The sequence below is a fragment of the Phasianus colchicus genome, chromosome 2 (genome assembly GCF_987193195.1).
Source record: "Phasianus colchicus chromosome 2, bPhaCol1.hap1.1, whole genome shotgun sequence".
NCBI lineage: Eukaryota > Metazoa > Chordata > Aves > Galliformes > Phasianidae > Phasianus > Phasianus colchicus.
In genome coordinates, this window is record NC_143437.1 from 16,768,147 (window position 1) to 16,795,476 (window position 27,330).

Genomic DNA, 27,330 nt, shown 5'->3' on the forward strand with positions numbered 1-27,330 from the left:
TCAGGAAGCGGTTTCCCGCCTGCAGCGGTGCGTGAGGGCAGCCCCGCGCCTACAGACTCTAGCGGCTTCTTCGGGGCTTCGGCCTCAGCGATTTCTGTTAACTTTGTTCCTGATGCGTTTTAATCTACTCTGCTTCGTCAGGCGCCGAGGCTGAGATGAGCAGGGACCTCCGGGGCAGGGGGTGTTCCCGGGGACGGGGCTTCCAGGGCTGGCGAGGAGGCTGGCGGGGAGGCTGGCGAGGAGGCTGGCGGGGAAGGGAGCGGAAGGTGGAGTGGAAGAGACAGCCTGAGCCTGGTGAGCCAGCTCCTCCTTCCTGCCTCGTAGCCTGCTTGTCACTGGACAGCGGCAGTTTCTTGTCTCCTGGTGCACTGAGACTGCTGAGGTCTGTGAAGCTGTCATACCCACCTCGTTTTAATCTCAATCTCTTTCAGCAAGTTCTCGACTCGTTCAGTCAACTTTGGACCAGTTTATTCCATATAAGGGCTGGAAGCTTTATTTCTCTGAAGGTACTTTTAGGCCAAAGTCTAGCAGATATCCTGATCGCTTTTCTCTGGGTCTAGTTACACATAGAGGGGATGAGATGAATAGAAAGCAACTGAAATTCATGTTTGGTATGCGAGAAGATGAATGCAATAAAGATCAGTCTTATAACATACTGTAATATCTGTGGGTTCTGAACCTTGGAAAGGAATTTTGAATAGTATAAAATATAGTCTATTGATAAATGTGATGGAAACGTGTTTGGTTAGCTACATGAAGCATGCAGTCTGGAATGCTGGCACATGGGCACCTCTGCTGTGCTTTTCTCTTACCTGCTTGACCTTTGTCAGCATAGACACGGTTCTCTTTTGTCAGAGACCTTGTAACAACATTACTGTCGTACTGTAGAGAGCCATCTTTCTCTGTTATGGAATGCAGAAATAGAATGAAAGAGAAACTGCCTGTTTATGTATTTAGTGAAGTGGAAACAATTGTTTCTGTCAGTTACTAATGCTGTGTGTTTGTGGTTAGCTTATGCTGACAAGTCACCTTTTGTCCAGAAGACACAAGCCTTTGAAAATTTTTTTATGCAACGCATTGAACTTTATGATAAGGTAAGTAAATATTTATTTCTTTGTTTATGTATGTACCTCTCTAATTATACGCTACTGCATCAATATATTTTTTTATGTGCTTTTTCTTTCAAAGATGATCTCCATCACAGCTGTGAAATGTTTTATGACATTTTGTTTGTGTGGTGCTTACCATTTTAAGTGTATTTTCTGACTTGAAATATTTGACAGGATGAAATAGAAAGAAAGGGAAGCATCCTTGTGGATTATAAGGAACTGATAGAAGATAGAGAATTGACGAAGTCAGTACCAGATGTATCTACTGAGTTACGGGATATGCCTCAGAAAATATTGCAATGCATGGGTCTGGCAATTCATCAGGTAAACTTGAAGTTCTAATAGATGTGAACATAACTGTCATGATTAAATAGTCAATCAAATTTAAAGGCAATTATGGTATTTTTAAAAATAACATATTTCTGTGCTTTTCTCTATTATGGAAATCTGCTGTTTATTCAAAAACTCAACAACCTCCATTTCTGTATCCTTTCTGTATGACCCACAAAATCCTGTTCTGAAAATGCTTTGGTTTTATTGCATTTTGTATATTTGTCATCAAAACAGTTGACGAAAACTAAGTGGAATTTTAATAGATACATAATAGGCACGTCTAATTCCTGTTTTATCAATGTATTGTGGGTTGCCTGGGCATTTTGTCCCAGCTCATGCAGTGGAGCCACTCCTGGCTGGGGGAGCGGGTGCAGGAATTCCTGGCTCCATTCAGTATCTCCTGTAGTATTTCACTGGTTGTTAAAAGGCGAATTCTCAGACATTTTTGTCAAACAACTCTCTACACATTGACCGGGATTAAAGGTTGTTATATGTTTTTTTTTAACTGAGAAAACTTAATAAATGTCATAATTTTAAATTCCTTTTAGAATGAAGCTTAGAACTGGGAAGAAACAGGAAAACACTGTATCAGGAGTCACTGAACAGTAGAGAGCTCTCTAGTCTTCCCTAATGTGACGGATAGCAGTCAAAGAACAGCCAACTGAATCCATGTTGTATGACGTACTACATTCGTGTTTGCTCTTCTGTTCTGTATAGGTGCTAACCAAGGACCTTGAAAGGCATGCTGCAGAGCTGCAGGTGAAGGAAGGGTTACCACTGGATGGACAGCCTATAATAAATGTTCCTCTCATTCATGCCAGGTAGTGGGTGTTGGGTATTTGTTCTGTTTGCAGGAGCTTCTCTTCTCTTGTAAGGATCATCAGTGTCTATGCATGGTGCTCAAGGCGTACTTGTTTTGCTGAGAGACTTCACTGTGTGAAGCTATTTCCAAAACAGTCTCTTTTTGTCTTCACGATGACAAAAGCTAAACTGTCCTTGTGAAGGAAAAAGCAAAAGCAGAAAGACCCTTACAACCCCTACAACTGACTTTATAAAAGTGAAGAAACAGCTTATAAATAAAGTATTAGGTAAACATGCTTATTAAAAAAAGAGAAATATATTTACATATTTGCCCTTTATTGAAGGAAATAGGAAAATATTCAAAAGGATCAAGGCTTTTGGTAGTAAAAGGCTTGCCTTTATTAGGAAGTGATTATAAACCTGCATCCTTTTAATTAGACAGTAGAAGGTGTTTAGGAAAACCTGTGACCAGAAAACGTATATACAGTATTTCAAATCCTGTGGGGCAATTATGGACTGTGATTCTGCAGAAGAGAGTATTCATAAGTCAATCAATATATGATACTCCCAAAATATTTCTGCAACACAGGTAGGGTGGAGCAGTGGGTTGGTGGAATTCAGGATCCTAAGAAGAAGGAGCAAGGCAAAGAAAACCAGGACCTAAACCTGCTTATATGTGACTCTGAAATATTTTCTGTTTATATCAGTCCTAGTCATTTCCAGGAGAGATGTATCACCATATAAGCAAAACATATAGCTGATAAGGTATATACAACTGGAGAATATTAAATGTACTGCTATCAAGAACAGGAGTTGGACAATATGTCATGTGTTCACAGACCAAATCATTCTAGTCATTGCTCAAGATTACTGTTGGTAGTTAGCATGTATGCCTCTTCTTTTTGCTTGGCTGCAGCATTTTTGGTTCATCAGTTAAGTGTGGTAAGCTTTCAAATTGCTCTTGCTTAACATCTTTTGTAGACTGTACAACTATGAACCACTAACTCAGCTGAAAAATGTTCGGGCCAACTGTTATGGGAAATACATTGCCTTGCGTGGCACTGTTGTACGTGTCAGTAACATTAAGCCTCTGTGCACTAAGCTAGCCTTTGTATGTGGCACATGTGGAGATGTTCAGAGTGTTCCTCTGCCTGATGGAAAGTATACTCTTCCAACTAAGGTAAGTTAAGATCACCTAACTTTATATTTTTCCCTTTTGCATATTTGTAGGGCTTTGAAAAATAACAGCACTGGTAGTATTTAAAATAGGTGGGTGTGAGGGGGAGTAGTTCAGATGTTTAAAGCTAGATTAAACAGTGAACACATTAGAAAAAATTAAACCTACCATCCAACTTTGCATTACTGCACAACGTTGTTATTTGGAAAAAAATGTATTCTGGTGAGACAAAGCAGTTTGTAGAATCTCCTGCCAAAATAGGGGGATTGTACCAATTGTGTGTATTTTTTCCAACAGCTGAATCAGGGATCAGCTGGCTGTGCTTGATAACTCTTTATTATCGATGTATATGTTAATTTATAACCCTAATTTAACTTGGATTTTTTCTCCTGAAATTGCGTTAGTAAATCTCATTGTTTTACTTTCTTTCTTTTTGGGGAAGAAAAAAAAAAGACATTTAAAAACTATTATTAAAAAGATTTGAGAATGAATTAGAATTAATACTGTTACAGTGCCTTGTTCCTGAGTGCCGTGGCCGGTCATTCACCCCTGACAGGAGCTCTCCTTTGACTACCACAGTGGACTGGCAGTCTGTTAAGTAAGCTTCTTTCCCTTCTGCACAAAAATGTAATACAACAGGGCAGTCCAGCAGTGACAAAGAGGCTCACTCTATTTTATACTGTGTAACTTTTATCTCTCTATGCTCTTTCAGTTTAAAGCCCTTACCTCCTGTCCCTTCACTCTGCTTCCTGCTGGAGTCCCTCCCCAGCTTTTCTACAGTCTTCTTCAGGTAGTGGAAGTCTGCGGTTTGATCTCCCCAGAGCCTTCTCTTCTCCAGGCTGAATAAGCCCAACTCCTTCAGCCTGTCTTCATAGGAGAGATGCTCCAGCCCTCTGAGCATTTTTGTGGCCCCCCTCTGGACCTGCTTCAATAGCTCCATATCTTTCTTTTTCTGGGGGCTCCACAGCTGGATGCAGTCCTCCAGGTGGGGCCTCACGAGAGCGGAGCAGAGGGTAATAACGTCCTCCCTGTCCCTGCTGCCACCTCTCTGTTGCTGCAGCCCAGGATACTGTTGGCCTTGCAGGCTGCAAGTGCATGCTGCTGGCTAACATCCAGCTTTTGTCCACAAGAACACCTGAGTTCTTCTCTGCAGGGCTGCTCTCAGTCTCTTCTCCAGCCTTGTGCTAGGAGTTGCCCCAACTCAGGCGTGGCATGCTGGCTGGCACTTAGCCTCACTGGACTCCATGAGGTTCACACAGCCCACCTCTCCAGCCTGTCCAGGTCCCTTTGGATGCCATCCCTTCCTTCCAATTGTTGACTGCCTGACTTAGCTTGGTGTGGTCACTGGGGTTACATGTGATCCCACTGTCCATATCACAGACAAATATGTTTAATAGTGCTGATCCCAGTATTATTGAGAAATGTTAAGTTCATGCTCTCTGCATCTTTCTTCAATTGTTGTTAGTTGCATCTATGGTTTAATAATTCCTTTTAATGATCCGGAGGTCAGTTAGGAATACCCTGTTAAATTACATCCATCAGTTGTGAAAGTTGAATGAGCAAAATGTAAACTTAAGGGCTAAAAATCTATGTTTAAAGTGATATTGATTATGTCTCCAATACCTCAGGCATACCCTGTAGAAAGCAGTAGTGCTGGGCCTGCCCATTCATCTGTTTTTTATGTCTAATCAGCAAGTATACCTAAAGATGTCAGAACTTTGCTGGGGAGAACATGTTACAGTTTCCATTTCTACAGAAACTAACATTGTTAATGTGGATTTCTTTTCTTCCTTTCCTCACTCTTGCTGTACTGTCACCATCACTGACTTGTTCTGTAACACACATCCAGGAGAGCTGTTTCTTGCCCAGCCCTCTACAGCTACACAAAGTGAGCTACTGGTCGTGCTGTGGTCTGAGGAAATTCTTGGGCTTTGCTAAGGTTAAGAAGCCAATTGTGCATTCATTGGGGCTGTCATGTCTGACATCCTCACTTTGTACATGAAGTCTATCTTATTTCACATGCTGTACTTATTTCTATGCTAACATGCTCACTGGTGCTAGCTATTATTTCAGGAGTTCATTGTTATTGTCTTTTTGGGTTTTATGTATAGTATATTTCCATTTGTTAAAGTCTGAATTGAAAAATGCTTTTCTCCAAATTCAGCACTGGTGTTCTTAGTACTGATCAGGACATTTCTCATGCCTCCCTTCTCAGTTCAGAAAGGACTGGTTTGAAGTTCGTGTCTGTGGAGTTTGTATGCTGTAATTGAATTGGGAACATTATGCATGGAGTTGGTGTTGTATGGGTTTGTGTGTTGCAGGGTTCAGGAGCTCATGTCAGATGATCAGCGAGAAGCAGGCCGAATCCCTCGCACGATTGAATGTGAGCTGGTTCAAGACCTTGTGGACAGTTGTGTCCCAGGAGATGTGGTCACAATTACAGGGGTAGTTAAGGTGTCCAGCACCGAGGAAGGTAAGAGATGTATCCTGGAAGACTTCTTTTTGTGTGGGGGGCTTTTCTATTGATTATATGAGATAAACAGCCTTCCCCTTTCATTTGAGCTTGCAAAGTTGTACAAGAATGAACTGTATATCTCTTCAAAAGTTCCCAGAATTTCACAACGAGGCTTCATTTTGAACAAGCAGTGTGCTTTGCTGCTTGAGAGGAACACTCTCTCTAATGTCTACTGGTAATTGGGCTTTGTCTTCTGCAACTCACTGGTCTGTGTGTAATGCTGAAGTGGCAGTGCTGACACAAAGTGCTTCATAGTATGTCAGCTGGTAGGAAAGCCTTCCCTGAACTAATAATATGAGGAGGACATCCTTATTTCTGCAAGTCTCATTAAGATTCTTTTTTTTTGCTTAACCTTTTGCCCTTGGTGTCTCTTCAGAGGACATGAAAACCATCACACTATTGTGAAGGCATATTATCTTTCTCAATTTAGTCCTCCCTGGAGAAATTTTTTTTCCCCCAAGTGAAAAACTATGCTGTGCATAGCTGTAATAGAATGAATATATTGCAGAGAATTTCAGTAGTGATTTGCTGTGTGCCTGCATTCACTGCTCAGTAATCGTTCTCTTGAGGATATAGAAAATGTTTAATTGCTAAGGTACATGTGTACCTAAAAACATGGAACTTAATGAACAAATGTAACTAGAAGCTGTAAGTCAGTGTACATCAATTTTTGAAGATGTAGGTGTTGAACTATTTAAAATATGAACAGCCTGTATTTTGCACATACCTGTACCTTAAATTTTTGAATTACCTTGTGCCATTTTTAAGTAACGTTGGTACTTAAGATGTAAAAATTATTTCTTAATTGTCTGTCAATCTTTCTAACAGGAGTGTCTAAAAATAAGAATGACAAGTGTGTGTTCTTGTTGTACATTGAAGCAAATTCTGTCAGCAACAGTAAAGGACAAAAAACAAAGAATTTTGAGGAGGAGACTTTTCAACGATCATTCATGGAGTTTTCACTTAAGGACCTCTATGCTGTTCAAGAAATTCAAGCTGAGGAAAATCTCTTCAGGATTATTGTGAAGTAAGTTGTGTCAGAGCTAGGTTAGGCGTGACCAAATTTGTTCCTATGTGGCAGCTGATCTTAAAGATATGAGATGTCTGGGGCTTGGTCAATACATGCTGTACAGATTTAACACACCATAGTGGGCAAAGGGCTCCAGAGGACGTATTGCAGTAGGGAATGCAAATGGAAGCTGAGGATTTTAGAACTTTGGAATGCATGAAAGTTCAGAGTGTTTCAGGTCAACTCTGAGACAGAAAGCCACAGGTAAATAAAGCAATTCATTCATTTCAGTAGCTAATTTTAACTCACGAGCACTGTTTTGTTGTCTGCTCTGCTTTTCCACAGCAGAGGAGAGAGATGAGAGAACTGATTAGAAGGTTCTCTAAAAACCCTCAGCTCAGATAGGAAGGTACCTGTCCAACTCAACCATCCCTCAGCTCCTCCCAGTGGAGTCGAAGACAGAAAACTGCAGCACCTTCAGAAGAGAGTTATACACTGTTATTTGATAAAGATCAGGATGGGTGCAGTAACCATGGGGAAACTGGTTCTGTGCATTTGTGCAGACTCAAATGAAAGGTTTATCTTATTGTTTCAAGTATATCTGGTTATCTGAAAATTTGGAGAAATTCAATGCTGTTTTTTTAAATTTAAACTCACTCTAACAGTTCAACAACTAAGCAAAAAATGAACGTGCTTATAAAAGTATTCTGGGACAAAGAAACAGAACAAGTGATTGATTAACATTAAGGTGAGATCTGTATTCCTCCTGGGTCATAGTATGCTTTGTCTTTCAGCTCTCTTTGTCCTGCAATCTACGGCCATGAGGTACGCAATGTATCAGCTCTGCTTGCAGCTTCATGCAGTTTGAAATGTTTGTGCCACATTCAACTCCTGCAGGATGTATGACGTTTATTGCAGGTGCAGGGAAGGGGCAGGGGCTGTATTTGTGACTTCAGTGTTGTTCCTGTATGTGAACTGACAAGGCAGCTTTATGCCCTTGGAACTTTCTTATGGGATTTAAGTTCTTTCATTCAGAAGGAAAGAGTTCTTACAAACAGGTCTGGGGAGTCGTCAGTGCTGATCAGCAGGACTGAATACTTACTGGTGTTCATATGTACCACTTCAGATTGTAAAGGCAGGTTTGGCCCTGGCCTTGTTTGGAGGATGTCAGAAGTTTGTCGATGACAAGAACAGAATCCCGGTGCGAGGAGATCCGCATGTTCTGATTGTTGGAGATCCAGGATTAGGAAAAAGTCAAATGTTGCAAGTATGGGTTTATTTGTTACTACTGTATAATTGTATTTTTCTTCAATTCCTTGCTGCCTTACCTAGCTTGTAGAATGATAAGGCTTCAGGTACAGCATAGTACCCAAACGGGTTTCCAGCTGTCCTCTCTTTCCAGAGAGCCTTCCTCCCTGGTGAGATGTTTTTCTCCTTCCTATCTTCTTTTAGTTGACCTACTGTCAAACAGAATAAGTGCTTTTTTAGAACAACTGTGTCACTCACTGTCAGCAAGGTGTATTTCCATTCTCTTACACTATTCCTATGTTACTGGTCCAGATTTTTGTCCTTTGGAAAAGGAACCTGCTGCTACTTTTGTAGGAGTGGTGGGCATTTTTGTATGAGTGTGGCAGAGCCGTCTGCTAGTGGAATTTCTTCCTCTTAAACAATTTAATTTTTTTTTCACCGAGTCAGGAAATTCTGGCATCAGAAAAATGTTTATTTTCTCAATGTCATTCCTAAATAATAAAATGCTATTCAAAATGAGCTCTTAGTCTCTGATAAGACCCTGAGACAAGGCTCCTCTTAATCATCACTGTCTCTGGGAGAAAAAAATGACAAAGAGGAAAACAAAGCTGTGTAGGAGCCAGTCTTTGGTGAGTTTTGTTGTTTTGCTTTTTTTTATTTGTTTGTTCAACTCTGTAGTCAGTGCCTATCTTATCTGGCACTGAGCAAATATACTTTGGGTGTTATCTTTTAATTAAAGGATAGGCACCACTAACTATAGAGATTTACTAGGAAAATCCAGTGATGGTAACTGTATTCTAGAGAAATTTAACTGCAACATGTCTGTGTTTTGTCAGTCTGTTCAAATTACAAGCAGTTTTCTGGATACTAGGGGCATAGAGAAGACTAGTACTGTCTTTCATCTCTTAGCTGTGGGGTAAACTCTGCATGCCTCTTCTGAAACACTCAGAAGAGGTGCTAAGCACTTCCACAAGATGTTAGTCTGAATTGGCTTTGGGATATGAAGATACAGAAACTATATATCTGCAATTTGGTGGTGTTTGGATGGGAAGTTACCAAGCATTTTGATGTGCTTTGAAATATAAGTGTTATGCCCCAGGTCCTAGCGCTTTTAATAACACAGTAGATGGGACTCTGCCAGTAATGTGCCAGTAGTTATTCCTAATGTTTTATAGAAATAGGTTTCTTGGGTTTGAAAGGAGTTCTAACGTGACTGTTGGGGCATGTTAAATGGAAAGAAACAGATTTGTTTTGCTTTGTACTTTTTCTCTAGAATAAAGCTTATGAAATTGTTTACCATGGGGAGAGAAAAAAGTCTTTCCTTCTCTTCTAGGCAGTGTGTAACGTTGCTCCTCGAGGTGTGTATGTTTGTGGTAATACTTCCACCAGCTCTGGCCTGACTGTTACGCTGTCTAGAGATGGTGCTTCTGGAGATTTTGCCTTGGAAGCTGGTGCTTTAGTGCTTGGAGATCAAGGTAATGTTACATGCTTAATAAGAACAAACAGGATGGGGTGAGGTGCTGCTGAGTCTAAGACAACACAGCTTGTGTGGTTGGGTTGAAAATGTAAGTTTAAAGCATAAACTTACTGTCATTCTGGATCTGGGAAGTTCTGAGCTTCACCAGTAGTGATTCGTGCTTTCCTAGGGCCTTAGTTATGTGTAAAACACTGCTCTGAATTCACATACCACTCTTATTTAATGTGTCAGAGATATAAGATTCCCTTTTTGAGAAATCTGGCTTAATGTCAGGTACTAGATTCTTACTGCTTTTGAAAAATAGCTTGCTTATGAGTTTTCTTTTTTTTTTTAAAAAAAAAAGCTTTTTGTGTCATCTCAATGAGAAACTGAGACACTGGTTCTGCAAGCCAGGCCAGCTGCAGCAACATGAAATGGAAATGGACGTTGTTGAAAGGACAGCTTGGTCCAACGTCTCCTGCAGTACCTAGAACTTAAGTTGGGTTTCTGACACTGTGTGGGATTGTAGCATACACTTGTCCATCAGTTAATGCATTTTCTAATAAATCTTTGTCCTGTGCTAATTGTTTCAGGTATTTGTGGAATAGATGAATTTGATAAGATGGGAAGCCAGCATCAGGCTTTGCTGGAAGCCATGGAACAGCAAAGTATCAGCCTTGCCAAGGCTGGTATTGTTTGCAGTTTGCCAGCCAGAACATCTATTGTTGCTGCAGCAAACCCAGTTGGAGGGCATTATAACAAAGCCAAAACAGTGTCTGAGAATTTAAAGTAAGCACTTCCTGAAATGCTGCTTGTATGGTTTGCATTCTGGAGCAGGAGCTTCTGCCAGTCTTGTATAAAATTGACTTCTAGTTTTCTGGAGTTTGAGCACAAGTAATTTTTCATGCTTCTTGGGAGACAAATTGCTGTTCCGTTTTATTTTGAATGAAATGGACGGGATTCTCTGTCTTCGATATAGAACAGAGTTGCTGTAGTCTTGCTACTTTTATACAAGCATTGTATTCTTGTTTTTACTGTAGAATGGGGAGTGCTTTACTGTCAAGATTTGACTTAGTTTTTATTTTGCTGGACACCCCAAATGAAGATCATGACCATTTGCTGTCGGAGCACGTGATGGCAATCCGAGCTGGGAAGCAGGCAGCCTGCAGCAGCGCGGCTGTGAGCCGTGCCAACGTGCAGGATCGCTCTGTTCTTGAAGCTGTGTCAGATCGGCCTCTGCTTGAAAGACTGAAGGTAGCCTCTTGCTGTGTCTGTTCCTGTGCCTTTTGCTGTCTCTGTTCCTGTGTTGTTCTTTGCCGTGAGCCTGGCAGCCCTGACTTGCTAGATTTCTTCAGTCTCCCATTCTTATGAGAATTGGCTCTGAATTAAATAAAAAGTATTGAAATCTCTGGTTTCTACAATTTATCTGTTGTAAATAACATCATCTATGTGGAGTTGCTAAAATTGTGTCAATTCATACAGAAGAGAATTTATTAGCTGGGTTGCTTTATTATTATTTTTTACTGTGGGTAATGGGAAGGTATTTTGCATGAAAATGCTCTAAACCAAACTTGCTGATTTGAGTAGAGAGCTACAGAACTAGACTGGTATAGTATTTTTTTTATAACATGATATGCTTTGAAATACTGAATGCAAGTAAAGCAGTGTGAAAGCAAACACTTGGATGTTTGCAAACCGAGGAAGACTGAGGATTATAGGAGGAAAACTATTTTTTTATTAAACTTCTGTGGTCAGAAGTGCTGATGCTGCAGATGCACAGTTTTTGGAAAAACAAACTGCTGCCCCTTGCACTCTTCAAAATGAGATGTCAGGAGTGATAGCTTAACCTTCTGTAGTGATGTGTCTTGTAACAAGTAGGAAATTGGATTTTCTCTTTTTGAAAAAGAATTCTTGATAATGTTAATTTGTATTTGACACTAAGGAGTGCAGATTACAAACTTCTGCTTTGTGTAAGCTGACCAGGTGTGTTTAATAACATGTCTAAATGTGGTGCATTGACTTTAAAAGAATACAGCTTATGTATGTAGAATCAAAGCCTTTCCAGTACATGTTCAGAGCTTCAGAAAGATGTCACCCCATAAAGCATAGGAGATGAAAAGTTTGTTTAAAAACTGAGTTGTGTTCTGTAAGGTTGCGATGGAAGATCAGAAATCTAAGGTCCTTGTTTGTAATTGGATTAGATCTCACCAGGAGAAAACTTTGATGCCATTCCACATCAGCTGCTGAGGAAGTACGTGGGTTATGCTCGGCAGTACGTTCACCCACATTTATCTCCAGAAGCTGCTCAGGTCCTTCAGGAGTTCTACTTGGAGCTTCGGAAACAGAACCAGGGAGCAAGCAGCACGCCAATCACCACGAGGCAGCTGGAGTCACTGATTCGACTTACAGAGGTAAATTCAAGCTTTAATACTTGAAGGATTGAAAACAATCAATGTGTGTGGTTTTTTTCTGTTTTAGGTTTTTTTGTTTGTTTGTTTGTTTGTTTGTTTAAGATGGTAAGAGTCTTAGAAATGCTTTAAGAGCTACTATTGCTCAAAGCCTCTAATGAAATAAAACATCCTTAGGGAGCTAGAAGTAAAACCTATCTATCTCCTAAAAGGCAAGAAAGGTGCTGACAAGGACAAACTGCTGCCCATCTTGAATTGTTACTGTCTTATCTAACACTGTATCTTAATAACATTATTTGTGATGTACAATTTCCTGAGAATAAGCTGTTAAAAACTGCAACCTACATCTTGATATCATGCGTATGAAAGAGATGATGTTGAAATGCTGTCAAAATAGAGGACTTGTCATCTATATTCTCTAGGCTCAGATTCTGTTTTCATGCTCCTAGAAATTGTGCTTATTGTAGCATTATGTAGGGCAGGGCTGTAGGTTTTTCTCTCATCAGGTGTAATATCTAAATATACCTTTCTGATATACTTTGTTTTAAGGCACGAGCAAGGCTGGAATTAAGGGAGAAGTGTACCAAGGAAGATGCTGAGGATGTAATAGAAATAATGAAATACAGGTAATATACAGTGCTTTTAAAATAAAGCACTGTGTTGCTATTCATTCACTTTCTAAAACAGACATGCAGACACGGTGAAGAAATGACTTTAGCAAACTTAGGCCCCCAAATCAACATTGAGAGTTTTTAATTCCTGTTTAAAAACTGACAGTAGCCCTCAGTTGAATACTACCACTTAGACCTTTGAGTTGTGTCATTGCAGCAGTTATTAATATCAGTCCACAGTAATTTAGATGCTGCCAAAGATTTTCCTCTAGTGTGATCACTCTCTGTTGTTGCTGTTGAACGAATTAAGTTCAAAAGTGATTTGGACAGATGCTTTTTCTATGTTTCCTTGATTGGAAACCATTCCCTAGGAAAAAGTCACTATCTGTCTTCTGAAAACTCAAGGATTGATGTTTCAGCAAGGAACTTCACGCATTTTTACTTTTACATCCCATTTCTTCTGATATTTTTATTTTAGCATGCTGGGAACCTACTCGGATGAGTTTGGAAAACTAGACTTCGAACGTTCACAGCATGGGTCTGGGATGAGCAATCGGTCACAAGCAAAAAGATTTGTTTCTGCCCTTAACAGTATTGCAGAAAGAACTTACAACAATCTCTTTGATTTGCAACAGCTTCGACAGGTTGCAAAAGAGCTACAAATACGAGTAAGTTTGGAAATCAGACATTTCTTTAATAACTATAAAAGCAGTCAGAATTACTTATTGTATTTATTTAGGCTGTTGTGGTGTCTGCTTTATCTGTGCAGTGAGCTTTCTGCTTGGCCTTCAGTGGCCTGCGCAGCCTTTTGGGTTTTCATTCCTGCTTTGAGCTTCCTCACTCTATAACATAGTGGGAACATCATGTGAGACACATGGCCACAAATGTGTTTTATCCTGTAACAGTTCACATGCTGTACTTGAGAGGTGGGCAGGGTTGCCAAACAAAAATGTTAACAGTTAATTTACCTTTTTGCTTAATAGTGAAAAGCTTTAAATTCCAATGTAAAACTTGAAACTGGATTTCAGGTTTAAGACAGAAAGTGGAGACAATTAATTTCTTTATATGGAACTTAATGTGGGCAGTATTGCTGTTCTTCCTGCTACTTGGTTAACACACCCCGTCCTGCTGGGACCAGATGACTTCTGTCTCCAAACTTGTCCAAATGCTGACTATAAGCAAGACTAGATTTGATGTGAATCACATCTGGCAGAGTATGTTGTTGCCCTCTCTCTTCTCACAAGGCCATTCATTTATTCACCAACTAGTTACTTGTAGCTAGGTGAATTCTAATTTTGCTTTCATATATTTAATACAGAATATTGAATGGGCAAAAGATACATTACAAATACTTGGAAATCAATGAGAGCTGTAGAAAATAGACTTTTCTTCAGTATTTGTGTTTCAGAACTTGGTTTTATATGTATGCTACTCTGCATACTTTGTGTGCGTTTGTGAATGATGTACAAGCAAAACACCAAAGGGTGTAACTGATGGTGTGTTACCTGCTTGTAGGCCATTGCTTTGTGAAGGAAACTAACTCAGTTCTAGCTCAATCCAATTCACTAAGTAATGCACAAATACTACAATTCTTTTAAGTCATTTGTGTTGCTTTTTATCAGATGGAATTTATTTTTTCCAGTTTGGCATTTATGTTTTTCTCTCCCCCTTTCCTCCAACTGCAGGTATTTGATTTTGAGAGCTTTATTGAATCCCTGAACGATCAGGGTTATCTCTTGAAAAAAGGCTCAAGACTTTACCAGCTTCAGACTATGTGAGAAGAGCTGCTGCAATAAACTTTGAGACATAATTACTGTTTCTGGAATGGACTGATGAACGTGCAGCAGTAAAGTGCCCTGACTTGCAGCCTGTCCCAGGAGCACCTCTGCCCCCGTTGTTTACTGGAAGTTCTTGTTCAATTGGTAATGCCAGCAGGCTTGCTAGAAGCTAATGTAAGACAGGCTGCTCTGTGGTCCTGCTGCTTGACTCATCCTGCAAGGCTGCTAGCCCAAATGATCATAACAACAAATTTCAGTTCTAAATTTGAAGTGATTATTGGACTCACAAATTTTAAAACTGAAATCTTTCGTGAGAAGACAGTGCGAGTTGTGCTTTTAGCACTGCAGTTCATTTGAGGTATTTAAAGTATAGGTATGTTTCTAAAAATTTGGGAACTTTCACGTTGAGCCTCTGCAGCTTTATAGCTGGAAGGATTTCGTTTTTTGATTTGCAACTCTTTATTTATTGGTCTTCCTGATAGATTTTATGTGAAGTGCAAGTCTAATTTATGAAAGTCTCCTCATTACAATGCTTAATGTGTAAAATGGAAATTGTCTTTTTATTTCTCATTAAATATGATATATGGGAATAATATTAATAGTGAACACTTGTGTGGGTGTTAATAGCTGTTACAGAACATGTTCATGTTACATACTGTGTATGTCTTCTTTTAATTGTTCTGCCACAGAAGGCTGTCTGATTTTATGAAATTGAGCATGCCCTAATGCAGTAACATAGCAGATGAGAAGCTTTGCATAAAGATTTTTAAAATGATAGAATTGTTTTTTTTTCTTTTTAATTCTAAATGATAAGCTGTATAAACTATAAGAATATTAGCTTCAGTCTTTCACCTTTTCCATTAAGTGATTTTTTTTTTTTTCTTCCTTCCCCTCTCTCCATCCCAGCCTTGCACAGTCTGACCTAGGGCAGCGTTGTGTAAGAGATAAATAAAACACAGCACTGGAATTTCACAAGTGGGGTTCTGCCTCACCTCCCCCTGCTTTGTGGAGTTCCTTCACTGCAGAGGTACTTCCTGGCTGGTGCCCCCGTGTGCTCCTACCTGGGGCCGTTCCTCCTCCCCAGTTGCAGGACTTTACCCTTTCCCTCATTGAATGTGATGAGGTTTCTGGCAGCTCCTGGCCCCAACCTGCTGGATTCCCTCAGTGTGTTTCCACTCCTCCCCTTTTTGTGTTCTCTGCACACTTCATAACGTGCTTTTTGCCTGGAGGTGGTGATGTTCTTTCACTCCCATCTTCATGCAAACAAATAGAGGCTACCACCTCTACGTGGTGTGCCAAGAGAAGCAGTAAATTCTTGAGGTCACACAGAATTCACCTATTCCTTTTTAACCGCCTTTCACAGTGGGGGAGAGGTAGAGTTACCAAACACAGACATGAATGGTGTTTTTTGTTGGTTTGGTTTCTTTTTCTCCTTTCTTTTGCCAGTTACTGACTGCTGTCTGTAGTCAGTGGATGGAACACGGAGGTCAGACCTTGACCGGAGTCTGCAGCACTGCCAGGAACTGAAGCGCAAACTTGTATCTGCTTAACAGCACCGAATGTCCGGGGCAGGGGCTAAGAACGAGTCAGTTATGCAACTGGAGAGGTCAGCTCTTGCCCTTCCTCGAGCCAAAGCAAACACGATTGAGAGGAGCGAGAAGCCAAGTACGAGAGTCTGTTTGCTCTCTGAGAAGCCTTACGGCAAAGCAAACCATCCACTTGTTCCTTCAAGGACTCGTGAAAGAACCTGTGAGCTAAGAATTTTGCCCCAGGTGGTCGTTTCCCCCTCCCCAAGTCGCGCAGCTCCCGTCCTGCGGGGAGCAGCGAGGAGCGCCATGCGGCCGCGGCGGCAGGTAGCGGCTGCCCGGGGCCGGCCGCTCTGCGCCTGGGGGGAGCGTCGAGCCCGGCCGGGAGCCTGCCGTAAAGCGCGCGGCGCGCCGCCGTAAAGCGTCGCAAAGCGTCGTCCCGCCCCCCCTCGCGCCGCACGGGCGCAGCCCGCGGCCCGTCCCCCGTCCCCGAGCCCCCGTCGCTCTGTCGGGGAGGCGGATGGCGGCGGCGGCGGGCGGTCGCTCGCTCCGGCGGGCGGGGCCGCAGAGCGCGTAGGGGGCGGCGGGCGGGCGCCTCGCAGCATGCTGGCCGCCGCTTGGCTGGGCAGGGGGTTCTGGGGGCCGCTCCGCGGCGCGGGGCGGAGGCGGCCGTGCGGCGGGGCCGGGCCTCCGTCCGGCCGGGCCGAGGCGGGGGGCCGTCGCCACGGCAACGGCGGCGCGTTCTGCCTGGCCGGGGGGGCGCGCGCCGCCCTCGCCCTGCGCGAGCCCCGGCGGCTGCTGCGCGCGCCCCTCTGGAGCCCCCTCGGCGGCGGGGCCGGGCCGCGGCGGGCGGGGAGCGGCGGGGCCGCGCCTCCGGAGCCACCCCGGGAGCGGAGCGTGGCCGGGCGCTACGCCGAGCCGGTACGCGGGAGCGGGGCCGGGGTGGGGGGCATGAGGGGGGCGCCGAGCGCGGCGGCCGCGTGAGGTCGGGGCCGCTTTCGGTGCTCCGGGCCGTCCCGTCCCGCCGACCGGCCGCCGTAGCGAGCCGCGGGCCGCAGCGGCCGCATTGTAGTGCGGACCCGCGGCCTGCCGCAACAGGTGGAGCCGGCGGCGCGCGGCGTGCTCTCCTGGCGCCGAAGCGCGGGCCGAGGCGGGCGGCCGGCTGCCACGTCGTGCCCGCCCTGCTCCGACGGCGGGGCGCTTCCCGGGCGGGCGCGGCTCTCTGCCTGCCGTGCGCCGATTGACGCCGGGGTCCGCCTTCCCGGCCTGAAGTGTTTGCTTTCTTGCTTTGCAGTATGAAAACCCGTGGACGATCCCAAATATACTGTCAATGGCAAGGATGGGTTTGGCGCCGGTTTTAGGCTATTTGATTGTTGAAGAAAATTTCAATGTTGCACTAGGTGTCTTTGTTTTGGCTGGCGTAACGGATTTGGTACGTTGACGTGAGTTTGGAAATACTTTGGGGGTATACGGTGTGGGTTGCTGTGTTCTCATCGACGTTCGTTGGAGTTTAGAACCTGTCTTGCATGGAAATTATACTCTGTGGGAGGAGATGAGGTTTATCGTGTTACATTTGTTGCTTTAGAGCATCCTACATCCCTTGTGGGGATGTGGTGCTGACCGTCCCCAAGTGGGCATTGCTGCTATGCTCGTGTATTGGAGGTGTGCTGGTGTTGGCAGGTGTGCACTGTGCACCCGCCAGAGCAATGCTTGGTGAATTTCAGATGTGCCTTTTCAAACGTCAGTTGTAGCAATTGTTTGTTTGTTTGTGGGTTTTTGTTTGTTTGTTTTAAATAATGAGCATTGAACGTGTTTAAAGACCTCCAGAATCTAGAATGCAATGGGGGTGGGGTGGGAAAGGTGAGACAAGGATCTGCTAACAGGCTTCCTCGTAGATACGTAGATACGCAGCTGGGTTGCATGATGTTCATGAAACCTCGCTGTAGCAGCAGCATACGACACCTGTTTTTATTCTTTGCTTTTTAACACAATATTCCTGAATGTTGTTCTTTCTAGTTGGATGGGTTTATTGCGCGCAATTGGGCTAATCAGAAATCAGCATTGGGAAGTGCTCTTGATCCACTGGCTGATAAAATTCTCATCAGCGTGCTCTATGTGAGCCTAACTTGTACCAATCTTATCCCAGGTGAGAAAATGTCATTGCTTGTATGTGCTGCATTAAAAATTAATCTAGTGTAAGTTAATATTTCTTCTATTTCTGGAAGGAAAACCATGTTTAGCTGTTAGCAGCTTGCCAGTTGTGCTCTGCTATTTGTTGCTGTTAAATACTCAAACAAAACCCAGCTCCCTCCAGCCCAGACAAAATGCTACTTTCTGCTTACTTGCTGCTGCTTTCCAGTGTAATTGCTTCAAAGCCAGCTGTTACATCCAAACACATAAGGTTTCTTAGGCTGGTTGAAGCCTTCGGATGAAACCCTTTCAGAAGCCATGTTAAACATCTTCGGTTGTGCCTGAAACTGTTTTAGAAGTTGGCAGTGCTGATTTCTTGTTTCATGTTTTGTTGTCTTTTTTGTCATGTTTTCTTCTTAATCTTGGACGTGGTTTTTCACTAGATCCTGTTGGCTTGGTTTTTCAGTTTCACTTACTTCCATGATCATTCTGAGAGATGTAGCGCTCATTGCTGCTGTTTTTTACGTGCGATACAAAACTCTTTCTCCACCGGTGAGTGTGTAAGATCAAACAAAATGTTGTGAACCTGTCATCTTTTTTTAGTATGACTGAATCTTTTTATATGCTATTACTTGTATATATAAAGAATAAGCATGTAACAAGTTGTAACCATGAGATTTTCCTCTGGTCTTGGGTGGATAGCCCAGTGCTTATTGTTGTGCCGGGTTTGTGAGCAGAACAGTGTTTTGTAGAATAAGTTTGAGTAAGATGAGCCAGAGCTACTGGTAACTTTTTCTCCTGCCTCTGTACGATGGCTAATAGTTCATCTGAGAGCATTAGCAGTGTAATTCTCTTGTACTGTAATTGTTTTTTTGTTGTGTATCATGTGAGGATGTATATCAAACTGAATATGCTAGGACTGCATTTATTTTTCCCTTTCCTCTCTCAACAGAGAACACTCAGTAGGTATTTTAATCCCTGTTACGCTACAGCCCAACTAAAACCAACCTTCATTAGCAAGGTAAGAGTAGTAACATATTATAAAATTTCTCCTTAGTTGGGGCAGCGTGTAGTTTGGAGGGAAGAGGCTGTTTCTATATTACTGGGTACAACTTTGAGATAGTGCCAGCTGATTTGGAGGCAGCTGAAATCCTGAAAGGTTTTCACCATGAAAACCAATCAGGACATAGGCTGGTTTTAAGCGTATAAGATGTTTCATTAAAAGAAGCTGTAAAATATTTTTTCTAATTTTTTTTTAGTAATACAGAGACTAATATTTAAACAAGTAACAGAACCATATATTGGCATTCCTAGTGTAATACACTTCATTTTGGCCATGCTTCTTGTTTTGCTTTTACCAGATGAATACAGCGGTTCAGCTGATTTTGGTGGCGGCTTCTTTAGCAGCTCCTGTTTTCAATTATGTGGACAGCGTGTATCTACAGACATTATGGTAACCTATCTCTTCATCTTTAATTTGGTTATTTAAGATAATTTAATGTGCTTCTTAGGAAGTGAGTAATTGAAATTAGCCTAGTTGTGGGAGACAAAAAGGCGATGCTCAAATGATCTCAGACCCCAGTGGCTGAATTTTTACATGTTTATTCTTAACTGATGTAGCAACTGTATGTTTATTGTTACTCAATTTGTGTGAGACTCATTAAGATCCAGGAAATGCAGTGAAGAAGGAAGACTTTAGAAAAGCCATGGTGTACACAAGTGCAAAGTGTGTCTTCAGATTAGTATCAAAGGAGGGGGAGTGGGAAGTGAGGCTGTACAGGTTTCTTATATTCATGCCATAAGCGCCCCTGAAAAAACATCTTGATATCAGTAATTATAGACACAAAGTATTTTCTTACTCTGCTTTAGACTGTACCTACTTCAGAAATTTAGATTTCTGAAGCCTTTTTGAACATCAGCAATTCCTCCTAAACTATGGGAAGGAAGGAGAGGCATTAAGTGAAAACAGGCCTACTGGAGTGCACTTTAAATCCCCACCTTGGGTGTCACTGGAGACCTGAACAGCTAATTGTGGCTGACAGCAGGTGTTACAAGTGGCACTATTTCTCCTAAGGTGGTAGGTAGGAGTTCTCAAGCAAGAGACTGAACTGCAGTAGCAGAATTACGTAGTAACTGAGTTTAAAGTAGTTGAAGATCCAGTATTACTTGTCTTTAAAAAAAAAAAAAAAAAAGACACTAAAGCTTTTTAAGGAATAAGGAACCTTTATCTTAACAGTCAAATGTGTTTTTCTCCCTGTTGGAAAGCTAAACCTGGAACTGCATCTGTGAAAGATGCACCTTGCTATTCTCTGGGACTTTGTGAGAGTTACTGTGTTGTTAGTAGCGAAGGAGTGCTAGGTGTGACTTAGCGGGGTACTGTGTGAGTGTACTCTAAAAATAGTACAGATGAGCCTGGCAGTGTGTTGGCAGAGGGCTGTTACTGACTCACACCTGAATGGTGTCAGCCTTTGACACAGAGAAGCACTGCTAATTTGGAAATAAATTATGGTTATTACCTAACGTCTGGGAAAAGACCAAAAGAGGCTGAAGCCAACACTTGTGCTTTAGCTGTGGAACTTCTTAAAATAAGTTCAAGTCTTGTGTATTTTTTTTAACAATCCCCTTTTGTGCTGCAAAGGGATAGTTTCTCACATCAGTCAGTTCTCGTGCCAGTAACAATTATGGAGGCTACAAATACAGAAGCAGATTTGTTGTTTTCTCTCAAACAAGTGTTAATGTTTACTGCCATGCTTGAACTCAGATGGCTTACAGGATCTGTTTTCTTCAAAGGTGCATCACAGCTTTCACAACGGTAACATCTGCATATAGCTATTACCACTATGGCCGAAAAACAGTTCAGGTGATAAATAACAAATGAAGTATTCTTGAAAGGACCTGGCAGCACAGTTTGCTGTACTGAAGAAGATGGTTGTAATGCAACTGGGTTTGTGAAAAAGAGCTATGTTTTTCTGCTTGAACCATGGCATCGCAGTGAAATGAAGTTTGAACGTGTATTGTGTGTATATATAGAGACTTTTCAATGTATTTTTAATTTGTTTAAAGATAAGGTTCTTTATAAAAACAAATAAATAATGTTCTTAAACACATGGGTTACTAATTGCTGATATACACATCTTTAATAATTTTATATTGTTTTTGAAGTCAGAAATATGCACTTTTCACCAGCTTTTTTTTTGGCGTCTTCGTATATTACACTGACTAGATCTGAGAAGAAAAAGCAATTGTAAGAATTTGTCTTTGTACCTCAACCTAAGTCAATAAAGTAGCTTTCCTTATTAGGATTTATGACACATTTCAGCCTGCAGCTGAACAAACAATATGATCAAACAGAATCTTCAAAAATCTAAATGGGAGTGATAGCAAACACTGTTTCATTTTCTGGGTAATATGGCAGGCCGCTGAAGAGTTATTTCTCTCCCCGTCCCTTTTTTTTTTTTTCTGTTTGTTTTTGTATACAAGCAAATGTTAACTGTACTCAGCAGAGAAGAGTTTTGAGTCTCAGAATGGCCAGCTGTGCATTGAACAGTCTATCCAAACAAAGTAGACATGGAGTTATGTTTCCTATTACAAGTGATTTCTAGTGATTGAAACAAGGTGCATCTCCCGTGTCCCCAGTTGCTTTTCCTGGGACCTTTTGATGTTTGGCATTGACCCCTGTGATCATTCTTCCCTGCTATGTAGGCAGTACAAGCCAGTTAAAATGGAAGGTCGCTAGAGAGTTCATATTTTGCTTGTGATTAATATTCACTTCATTGCTGATTACACATCCACTTCCATTATTACTTCTGTTTCCATTCGAACTTTCGGTTACAGTTTCCCTTTAGCTGCTGGTCACACTTTGTCTTTTTCTGCTTCTGCTTATGTAGCAGCTGCCTTCTTTCCACTTTTGGTGACTTTCTGCCTGCATTGTGTCTTCTGCTTCAGGAGCAGCTGTCTTTGAAAGTTCCTGCTTCACTTCTTATCACAGTTTCATTCAACTTCTGGCTACACTTTTATTTTGATTTCCAGATATGGAACCATCCCCCCATTACATTTCTACTTCCAGTTACAATTTTACTTCTGGTTACGATTACATTTCTGATTTGACTTCTGGTTCACCTTCCTTTTCCACTTTTACTTCTGGTCATAGTTTTCCTTAGCAGTATTCTTTTGCCTCAGAAGCAGCCCTCTTCTTTGAATTTCCTATTTAACTTCTGATCTCAATTTGTTCAACTTCTGGTTCCACATGTGAATATGGTTTTACTTCCAATTCCAGTTTCCTCCCTTTTCCACTTTTACTTCTGGTTTCATTTTTACTTAGCAGTTCCCTTTTGCCTTGGTATAAGCTCTCTTCTTTGAAGTAAAAGCATGACTGAAACCAGAAGTGGAAATAGAAGTAAACATGAAGCTGGCAATGGAAGTAGTTCCAAAAGTGAATGCTGAAGCGGGATCAACAGTAAAAGAGAAACCAGAAGTGGATTTGGAACTGGAAGCATAACCAAAACTGGAAGTGGGAGCATAACCAGGAGTATAACCAGGAGTGGGTGGAGAACCAGAAGTGAAATGGAGTTTTGATTAGGAGTGAAATAGGAACTTTCAAAGAAGATAGCTGCTGCAGAGGCAGAGTAATGATGGGAGGGTAGAAGGCAGCTCGTATGATCCACCTTGCTGTGCCAGCCTGCCCTAGTATGGCTTGGGTTGGAAATGGTTGGCCTGGGACGGGTTGACTCAGGTCAGGGCAGCTTGACCCAGCACAGGGCATGTTGGGTTGGGTCAGCCTGGCACAATTTAGAATAGCTTGGCACGAGTTGGCATAGCTTGAGTTGGTACCATAAACTCGTTGATCATGAAACTCTCTTAAGTCTCAAATTGGACTGTTAGGAAACAGGCATTCTTTATTCTTGGCACGAGATGCACAGGGGGATCCTTCACCTAATTGCACATCCCTGGTACAAAGGATCTTTCTTACGCAAAGGTTTTCCCGAGCAGTACATACATGTTCAATACCTCCTCCCAGATCATTAACATGGGGTTCTGCCTCCATGTACATGTGCAGTCTTTTTATGGTGATAGTCCTGGGACCTCACTGTGTTTGCTGATTGAACACTATATGGCCTGAACCAGTGATTGAACATCTGATGTAGAGGTGTAGAGGTGGGAGCACAGGTGCAAGCAATCAATCCACCTGTGTGACTGGAGCCACCTCTCCTTAAGCTTCTTTAAGTGCTAGCAGCTGAGAGAGAAACATCTCTATTTGGAGATTGCTCCCTTCTGGAAGGTTCCAGTGAGTCCTTACCTTTGAGATGGGGTAAGCTTTTCTTCCATACTACTAGTCTTATAATTAATACCTTTCATGGGTCCTCCTAAAAACTGGTTAGAGGCAATTGTTACCTCTTTGCCTGATATAAAGTCAGTCATCTTGCATGCTCATTTAGTTCCTTGCCTTGATCACACAATGCTGGCTTTCACAAAGTTACCTGATTCAAACGGAGCTTCCTTATCTGCTTGGCCGAAGGAGTTCAGTATATCATTATCTTGTTACAAGGGCAGAGATTCTTCCTGTTTTCTGAACAAGTGACTGGGCTCTCTATCAATGAGCATTAACAAGCTTAACGCTGCAACTTGTATCAGGCTCAGATTGGAGGTTGGCCAAGATTGGTTTGGACCAAATCAATTTGGTGTGGCTCAGCCCAGAACAGATGGGGTAAGGTCAGCCTTGTAGTTTTCAGAATGGCTCAGCATGGCACAACTTGGGTTGGCTCAATGCTGTTCTGAGCCAGGTCAGCCTGGCTCAGAACAGCATTGCAAAAGTGGTTCATTTAAAGACAGTGTGGCTCAGACCAAGTTGGCCAGGGTCAGTTCAGCTTGGCTTGAAATGGACCTGGTCAGGTTAGCCTGGCACAACTTGGCTCAGCATGATTCATTCATGATTCATTGCTTGGTTCAGTCTGGCTGGGCATGGATTGGCCTAGCTTGGAACTGATCAGTTCAGCTGAGATCTGAAAAGATCAGTTAGGGTTGGCACAGCTTGGTACTGCGTGGCTCAGCTCAGGTTGACCTGGGTTGGCCCAGATTGGGTCAGCCTGGGACAGTTTGGCTTGACTGGGCTCAGAGTGGATCAGGTGGAGTTGGCCTAGCATGATTTGGCACAGCTCTGCATGGCTCAGACTGGCATGGCAGGGTTCAGAATGACTTGGCTCAAGTTGTCGCGAGTTTGCTCAGATCATATTGGCCTGGGTTTGTTCAGATTGGGTTGGCTCGAAATGGATCGTGTTGGTTTGACCATGAATGGCATGGCTTAGCGTGGCTCCAGTTAACCTTGCACAGGTTGGCAAAGCTCAGCGCAGCACTTTGTTTGGCCTGGCATGTTTTATAAGGGCTCAACATAGTTTGGAATGACTCTGTTTCCACTTCTGGTTTCATTTTTACTTCTCATTCCACTCCTGCATCCATTAATGCTTCCATTCCATTTCCACTTCCAGTTATACTACCATTTCTGGTTTTGCTTACATATCTGGTTCCAAATCCATTTCCAGTTTCACTTTTACTTAGGGTTCCACCTTCTACTTCCCATTACACTTTTTCTCCTGATTCCACATTCAGTTTCACTTCCACTGCCAGTTTTTCTTTTAATTCCTGTTCTGGTTTTGGCCATGCTTTTACTTGTTCCACTTCTGGTTTTACATCTACTTTCAGTGCCAGTTCCACTTTTACTTCCATTTTTGGACATGAGCAGGGCAGTATATAGGGCTGTGAGTGCTGACCTCCCCTATATAACATTCCTCTGTGTGGTGCTCATCCTCGCACATAAAGCCCTTCTGTACTGTGCTTTCCCACACAATTTAACCCCCCATGTATATTGGTTGGCCCTCCATGTAATACCCTCTCATACAGCGCTCACCATCCTCCTATATTGCCTCCTCCTGCATAATGCCTTCCCATGGAGTACCCTACATATCTAAAACCACTCCATATAGCACTTGCCACCCACCCCCTATATAAAGCTCTCTGTATAGTGCTTGCCACCCCACCTATACAAAGCCCCCCCCCATTTAGTACTCACTCCACCTATATAATGCTCTGTCCTACCTTTATAAAACCATCTCATATAGTGCTTGCCCCTATCCCATAAAAACCCCCTGTATAATTCCCCCCCCCTCTACCCCATACAACACCATATAATGACCCCTGTAAGGTTCTCTGCCCCAGTACTATAACATCCCCTCTTCAATGTTTGTCCATGCTCATCTATAAACCCCCCAAAAGAGTCTTTGCCCCTCTCTCCTATGTAACACCCCTCATTTAACTCCTGTATTTCCTGTGACCCCTCCAGTGTTACCCTGCCCCCCATATTACCTCCATACACAAGAACCATTTCTGAAGGAGTGCACTATGGATGAAGATCCCCATTTTGCAGTCCCATACTGAATTGAAACACCGCACAACTTTGCTGCCCTCCAAAAGTATGTTCTTGTTCCAAAGGAGTGTCACACTGATGTACATCTGATTGTAGTTATTTAGTATGCCAGACCATGTTTTAACCATGTCCTATACATAGGCAGTGTCATAGCTGTGTAAATAATCCTGCATGATACACCCGCCTACACTATAAAGCCTGTGCCTCTGTATGCTGCCTCTTCCAATTAGCACTCATCCCCTCTGTACAATGCCCTCAGTATGCGACTCTATACAACAACCTCATGGCTCCATGTAATGCCTTATTGCATAACCTCAGTATAACAGGTGGCACTTGGGTGGAACATTCTGCAATCATAGCACTATGGAGGTGCACATTGTACAGTCCAATAAAGAACTAGACAGCAAGCTCCACTCCCAAAGAGCTTTTGTTATTCCAATGCTATTTCACATCACTTTAAGTGACCATAATTTCTCTCTATGCCAGACAGTGCTGTAACTGTGTCAGACACATACACAGTTCATACTTCCGTAAGTTATCCTCCATACATGCCCACTGCCCGTGCAATTCACACAGCAGTATAACCCCCACAACTACACAGTGCCTGCCGTAGTATAGTGCTGGTCCCCCTCTGATGTGCATCCCCAATGTGACACCCTCCTCCCTTTAACACCTCCCTATAACCACCACCCCTATAATGCCTACCCAGAAATAACATCCCCAACCTCATGTCCACCCGGAGATGAGAACAGCACAACAGAGAATAGCAAGTGTGTTTCTAACTAGCATAGTTACAACAAAAGGCTCAAAGATCTCAGGAAATAACTAACCAGTTAACACTATGAGCCTCAACTATTTAGTTACAATAAAGCCAAACTGTTCTAAGTGCTAACATGCTCTGGTCAGAGCTGTCATTATCTCAGCCCTTCAGCCACACGTAGGGGACCCAAAGGGCAGTGGTGGGTTCACCCAGCAGCAGCTCCACATTACACAACTCTTCGCCCTCTGACCCCAGCAGTGGGATGGGAGGGAGAATCGGGGAAGTGCATGAAGTAGAACTTGTGGCTTGATTCCCACACTGTGGGATTTAACAAGGGAAAGATGCTGTGTCTACATCTGGGAATAGGAGTCCATAGGACACCACGCCAGTAGGGTGTCTGCAGACCACCCCTGTGGAGTTGTGTTGTGGCAGTACACTTAGGTCTGTCCCTCTTTCAAGTTGCCATAACAGGAGGAGATAACTCTCCAGTCTTCTACTCACCACTCTGACTCCCTGACATTTGGTATACAGTGCTTCTGACCAGAATGCCAGAAACTTAGAGAAACCCTTATAAGGCTGTGTATGAAATTGAAACAGAGCTCATATTTAGTCCTCAATAGTAACATACAGAATGAATTTGTGACTTAAGTGCAGAAGGCAGACACAGAGCACACAAAGCAATGGCCGCAATGCTGAAACTAGCAGGTTTGCCACTGTAAAAGACAAATATTGGAAATAATATTTTGTGTTAAGCGCCTTCCAGTGGCTCTATTATTCCTAGGCAGGGATAAGAGAAGAACAGGGAATCTATGCAGAGAAAGACTGTCCAGAGTTTAAAACATATGGCCCTGTACCACTAGCTACCAACACCAGTTTATGCAAGGATGGCTCTGCCTCTCAAAACTCTTCAACCTTTTTCCTTGCAATTCTGTCCTAGGAAAAGGCTGCTTGCAGGGGGTGGTGATCTGGTACAGCCTTGAACAGCACACTGCTCATGAGCCAGACTTACCATACAGCTGATAGCAGTAACCCAGGCAGGGGCCCAGCAGTAG

The 27,330-nt window shown here is 42.7% G+C and overlaps 2 protein-coding genes across 3 annotated transcripts; both read left to right on the top strand.

Moving 5' to 3' along the window:
* Window position 1: 1 nt before the first annotated feature.
* On the top strand, window positions 2–16,319 carry MCM8 (minichromosome maintenance 8 homologous recombination repair factor). 2 transcript variants are annotated; one of them, XM_031596764.2, is made up of 18 exons: window positions 2–294; window positions 432–506; window positions 1,012–1,094; window positions 1,284–1,433; window positions 2,160–2,263; window positions 3,225–3,423; window positions 3,933–4,018; window positions 5,742–5,893; window positions 6,764–6,962; window positions 7,739–7,769; window positions 8,071–8,211; window positions 9,526–9,667; window positions 10,242–10,437; window positions 10,689–10,902; window positions 11,850–12,059; window positions 12,606–12,682; window positions 13,146–13,335; window positions 14,353–16,319. In XM_031596764.2, the coding sequence occupies exons 1-18, from the start codon at window positions 156–158 to the stop codon at window positions 14,443–14,445; spliced, it is 2,481 nt and encodes an 826-aa protein (XP_031452624.2). In that variant the 5' UTR covers window positions 2–155; the 3' UTR covers window positions 14,446–16,319. The 2 variants fall into 2 exon arrangements, with proteins under 2 accessions (XP_031452624.2, XP_089991062.1); XM_090134936.1 differs by lacking the exon at window positions 432–506 and having other exon boundaries at window positions 245–382; window positions 14,353–16,318.
* Window positions 16,320–16,422: 103 nt separating this feature from the next.
* Window positions 16,423–21,219, top strand: CRLS1 (cardiolipin synthase 1). Its single transcript, XM_031596753.2, has 7 exons — window positions 16,423–16,892; window positions 17,266–17,403; window positions 17,988–18,117; window positions 18,568–18,653; window positions 19,054–19,122; window positions 19,463–19,554; window positions 20,892–21,219. The coding sequence occupies exons 1-7, from the start codon at window positions 16,575–16,577 to the stop codon at window positions 20,977–20,979; spliced, it is 921 nt and encodes a 306-aa protein (XP_031452613.2). The 5' UTR covers window positions 16,423–16,574; the 3' UTR covers window positions 20,980–21,219.
* The last annotated feature ends 6,111 nt before the right edge of the window (window positions 21,220–27,330 follow it).

Excerpts from the sequence above, each read along its gene's own strand:
- MCM8 (XM_031596764.2), top strand. The coding sequence starts at position 156 with ATGAGCAGGGACCTCCGGGGCAGGGGGTGTTCCCGGGGACGGGGCTTC. Across the intron at positions 295-431 it reads GAAGAGACAGCCTGAGCCTG|CAAGTTCTCGACTCGTTCAG; the intron begins GTGAGCCAGCTC and ends AATCTCTTTCAG. Across the intron at positions 10,438-10,688 it reads ACAGTGTCTGAGAATTTAAA|AATGGGGAGTGCTTTACTGT; the intron begins GTAAGCACTTCC and ends TTTTTACTGTAG.
- CRLS1 (XM_031596753.2), top strand. The coding sequence starts at position 16,575 with ATGCTGGCCGCCGCTTGGCTGGGCAGGGGGTTCTGGGGGCCGCTCCGC. Across the intron at positions 18,118-18,567 it reads TTGTACCAATCTTATCCCAG|TTTCACTTACTTCCATGATC; the intron begins GTGAGAAAATGT and ends TTGGTTTTTCAG. Across the intron at positions 19,555-20,891 it reads GTGTATCTACAGACATTATG|GTGCATCACAGCTTTCACAA; the intron begins GTAACCTATCTC and ends TTTTCTTCAAAG.